The sequence below is a fragment of the Corylus avellana genome, chromosome ca3 (genome assembly GCF_901000735.1).
Source record: "Corylus avellana chromosome ca3, CavTom2PMs-1.0".
In the NCBI taxonomy this organism is placed as follows: domain Eukaryota; kingdom Viridiplantae; phylum Streptophyta; class Magnoliopsida; order Fagales; family Betulaceae; genus Corylus; species Corylus avellana.
In genome coordinates, this window is record NC_081543.1 from 26,505,399 (window position 1) to 26,510,595 (window position 5,197).

General features: G+C 33.0%; 1 protein-coding gene across 1 annotated transcript; it reads right to left on the reverse strand.

Moving 5' to 3' along the window:
* Positions 1-1,664: 1,664 nt before the first annotated feature.
* Positions 1,665-4,242, reverse strand: LOC132173449 (protein neprosin-like). Its single transcript, XM_059584951.1, has 7 exons — positions 3,562-4,242; positions 3,372-3,458; positions 3,099-3,293; positions 2,792-2,959; positions 2,635-2,688; positions 2,385-2,522; positions 1,665-2,154 (listed from the first exon to the last, which is right to left on the reverse strand). Exons 1-7 carry the CDS (start codon positions 3,706-3,708, stop codon positions 1,783-1,785), a joined length of 1,161 nt encoding a protein of 386 aa, XP_059440934.1. The 5' UTR covers positions 3,709-4,242; the 3' UTR covers positions 1,665-1,782.
* Between the last annotated feature and the right edge of the window lie 955 nt (positions 4,243-5,197).

Genomic DNA, 5,197 nt, shown 5'->3' on the forward strand with positions numbered 1-5,197 from the left:
TTCCACACTATTAATACCTTTCAATCGAGTGCTGCTACAGAAAGGCAGATAACAAAACTAAAAATGGGGTCATTATCAAACGTGCCATGGTTTGATCTGTTCCTTAGTTTCATCATATGTTTGTGTATATATATATATATTATTAACAATAGGAATCCACAGCCAACAACCAATCATAATTGCACTCCATTTATATGTATCAAGTGTAGCTAAATTCTTGATTTGTTCTTTATTCTTCTGATTGCATATGCACTCACATTAAGAAGGCAAAATCTAATTTTCTTTCTAAATTTCTTTTAAGAAGCAAAAGAATTAATAGTAATATATATTTTTTTAAAAAAAAAAATAATAGTAATTAATACATATGAGAACTACACGACCACACACTGCCGGAAATTGATATTCTCTTGTATATATATGACAACGTACTACACATTCATAACTACATGGCAATATTAACATATTGACTAAGTTTACAATTTTCTTTTACCTTAATTTTTTCACATGCACTTGTTAATTTGACATATTGAGTATGCAAAACCATAGTTGCATGAAATATCTTTTTGGAACTTTCATCTCTAGTTCTTCTTTTTTTTCTATTTATTTAATAAGGAAAAGAAGAGTGTAGAAAGTAGCCGTGATTAATTAGGAGAGCTTAAGCTCAATAAAATGACAACAATATAAAACACTTTTTTTTTTTTTTTTTTAAGAAAAAAAAAATCACTCTCTTTTTGACAAAATATATGTTAAATTTTTATAGGCACAAAGACTAACTTTTTATTTAAAAAATTAAAAACTAAATAAAGTGCGGTCATATGGCTACCTTAGCGAAGGTCAGGAGTGGTCACACAATCACCTTATTTTCTTATGCATGTACTTCATCAAGGGTTCATATCACATCCTAACCCTTAGATTTGCCACCTGAGCACATTATTATGAGAAAGATGATACAAAATCTAGAATGTTATACCATACACGTTTAATGCTAGAATGGCCTCCAAAAAAAAAAAAAAAAAATTCCAATTTCACCTCCATATTTCAAAGCCCCAGGATATATGATAAAATTTATTCTTTCAACCATCTTCATATAGTGAATAGAGAAATCTAACATCATTCTCTCAACCATCATTCAATCATCTCTTTTGCAAATCCAATGGATCAACCATTGAATTTGTGGACTCATGTAGATCCCATACAAATTCAATAGTAGATTCACTCATTTACTCCATATGGATATGGGTGAAAGATGGGACGGAAAATGATTTTCATCATTTCTCATTTTCTCACCTAGTTGTCCTCCCATAGCCCCCTTTCTTTTCTTATTTCCATTAAAACACACATAAACCCTAACCCCATAGAAAAATTCAGCCGGCCCTTATCTCACAAACACTCTCTTTCTCTTGAAAATTAAATCAACTCACAAGCAGAAGATTAAAAGTTGTCAAAAAGAATTTCATACCACGCGAATAATGTTTATTCTCTATTTGTTTGTCAAATTTTTGGTCGAGTTGTTTTTCATTTGAATGTTTTATGAGATTTGCTCAGATATTTAGACTTTTTTGCAAGTGCCTTTTTTCTAGCTTTTAAAAGCAAAAGAAGACAGAAATTTGTTTAATATATGATTGTTGTGTAGAAAAAGAACATAAACACTTTTAAGACACGAAGAGATAAATAAGCCTTGAACCACTTTATTCCATTATAAGCATTTTCTATATTGAATAATTGGATTATTTTTGTTTAGACCTGAAAAAAGCTTACATAGATTTCAAAATCTGAAATAAATTACACTGCACAATTTCCACCAGGACCACCAAATTGGAAAGCATGTTCTTCTTCTTCGAGTGCACCTACGGTGTAACATTTTGGGCTATCTGTGAAATATTGGAGTAAACTATCGTCGGTAAATACCAAGTTATTGGAGTCATCAATAGTTCGAAGGAATTTAAAGTAAGCAGCCTTCTTATAATCTTCGTTTGCAAAATGGCCATTTCCCATGGGAGGATTAGCTTCATTGCTGTCAGCACTGTAAACTCCTCCTCCCCATGTTATCTCACCACCTGATACTGATAGACTAGTAAATAAGGAATTTGGCCAATACCCAACAGTTTGCTCTTCGTCATCATGTGCAAGCCACCAATTTCCTGATTTGGCATCCTATGATCACCATAGAAAAAGTTTAAATACACGTAAAATATTTAACCGAAATAGATAGTGAATATTCGAATGAAAGGAAAAGCACTTATGTACGTCGTTTTGATACGCCAATAAAACAAACACCCAAAATTTTTTATCAGCGTTTTTTTCAACTTTCTTGACGATTATTGGCTGCAGGTAATCAAATGTCCTTTTTTTTTTTTTTTTTTTTTTATCACAAAAAATAATACCTTGAATATGATGAATCGAACTACAAATTGTTCTCCTCCATAGATGGAAATATTCTTGAGAACATAACCAAGAGGAAATGTTGTGCTAACTTGAACAAAACCTGAGCAGAGGTTATTGAAACAACCATTTTCTCCTGCCTGAAAGAATACATATGATATACAATGATGAGAGGAATAAATTAATTAAAGTGATGGTTTGATATTAAGAATTGCTGAAGATAAACAAACTTCCTGCAGGCTTTTTACTTACATCCAATGTGGCAAAGGTTCGTGTAAGACTATCACCAAATAATTTTGGATTTACCTGAAAACATATATGACCAAGGCGGAAATCAACATTAGAAAGATAGAATAATGAAAATATTAATTGCTCTGAAATACTCATTAGTACATAATGTTAGAATTACCATCCATCCAAATCTAATGGTGTTAAGTTGAGCACCAGGGCCACTTCGGATCTGTACAAAGGCTTGACTGTATTGATTATTCAAAACTTGTGGATTTTGTATACTGACCACTGCAGCGGCTCCAAAATACCGTGTGACTCCATTGCTTGCTAATATTCTTGTTGCATACTATCAAAGGAATTAAAGGGAGAAAAGATCATGAAAGCAATGTTAGTTATCAAATGAATGATATGAATTATATATTTTCCTGGAAAAACTTTAATAATAAGAAATATTAAAAAGTTGTTGAATAGAAAAAATGACTAACATGAAATTCACTAGAGCTAGCAGCAGTTGGATGAGGAGAGTTTTCTTTAGACCATATCAAAAGGTCTTCCTTTCGAACCCTCTTGATGGGAACGGTGCCCAATGGGCAGCCTTCACTCAACCCTTGTGCAAAAGGCCTGCCTGCAGCTGAAGTTGGATTCGCCACTACTTCCTTTGGGAAACCACTAGGTTTCATCTGCAAATGGTGGATATATGTTTAATTACAAGAGGAAATTAATATAAAACTCATGAAATGGTTATGAGGTGGTTTTACCTGAATACTATGATTTTTAAGCAAAGGATGATCAAAGGCCGGCTGTTTATAGATATCAATGCAGTCAAAGACATCACCTTCTTTGGTCTGAAAAAACAATTAAGCTGTTTGTTTTGGTTTTGACATAAAAGCATATATATATACGCTTAGAGAAAAAGGAAAAAGTTAATTAGTGAAGCTAATTACGTACCTGAATGCTTTTGGTGTAGGGCTTGTTCAGAATCTTGAGTTGTCTATCTATTTCAACGTCTTCCACACTATTAATACCTTTCAATCGAGTGCAGCTGCAGAAAGACGCAGATAACAAAATAAAAAATGGGATCACTCTACGTGCCATGGTTTGATATAAAAGAGAAAATATATGAAAGGGAAATAGACAATGTATCTATATATCCCGCGAGTATATGTATATATTGAAGTACATATACACTTCTATATATATATATATAGACTTACATGTAAATATAGTTAACAACAAGAGATTAGATTAGAAAAGAATAAGTTACAACTGTCAGTAGGCTCTGATGCCATAAAAGAGAAAATCTATAAAAGGAAAATAGACAATGTATCAATCCTGTGAATATTTGAAGTAAATATAGACTTAATTACACGTAAATATGGTCAACATGCAAGAGATAAGATTACAAAAGAAATAAAAGTTACAACTGAAGAGATAGAGATTAATTTTCTGCCTTATCATCTTGAATATTTGAATGTCAAGTCATAATTGCACGCTATTTATATATGTCAAAGTGTAAGTAGATTCTGGATTTGTTCTTTACTCTTCGGAATGCATATGCACTCTCATTGAGAAGGCAAAATCAAATTTTCCTTCTAAATTTATTTTAAGAAGCATAACAATTAATAGTAATTAATATATATATATATATGAGAACTACACATTCATTATTACATGGCAATATAACATATTTACTAAATTTACAATTTTATATTAGCTTATTTTTTTTCACAATTATTAGTTCTTTAATTTTTCAAGTTTGAACATCTCATTCTCAAATTTACGGACCGTGCCAAGCCCCGCTCAAGACCTCGCTGGGACTTGACCGGGGCTCACCTGAGACCCAACCGGACCTGCCTGGGACTTGACCATCCATGCATGTGCCACCGTAGCACGCGTGGGCTATATATGTTGATACTCTTTTTTGGTTATTGATGCAAAATTTTGGCTCCCTTCCACCTCTAGATGGATCTCCTTAACTGATGCCCCCCTTTTGAATATAAATTTGGACCAGAGAGGATCCAATCCTTGTTAACATGGGATAAAATTGTCCAAAAAAATATTTTGGGACAATTTTGCCTCTATTGTAAAGAGGACCGACTCCTCTCCAGTCCAAATGGACTATAGAGGATCCCAGTCTTTTGCCAATAGACATAGATCCAAACAATAATTCAATTGCTTTGTCCACCAAGCATCCTCCGTGAGACACCTCCTCACTGAACATCACAATGATGCTTCACTACATCAACTCCAAATCTAGCCATTATCGGTGCTATCCTTCTCACTATGGCTTTCAAGCTCTCTTGCGGTTGTAACAGACATTTCTCCAAACATCCCATCCACAAGACTGCTTTAAATACCACCGTTTTCGATTACCCATTTCTTGGATTGTGAAAAAAATAAAAAATAAAAAATAAAAACTATTGGGCAGACCATTTATTGGGCATATTCCCAAATGTTGTTAAGCTTTATTTTGGAGTGTAATGTTTGTATTATGATCTTTGTTAGGGTGCCCCCACCTTTTCCTTCTGTATTTTCCTTTCTTTTATTAATGAAATTTCACTTGCCCAAAAAGAAAGAACCTAAT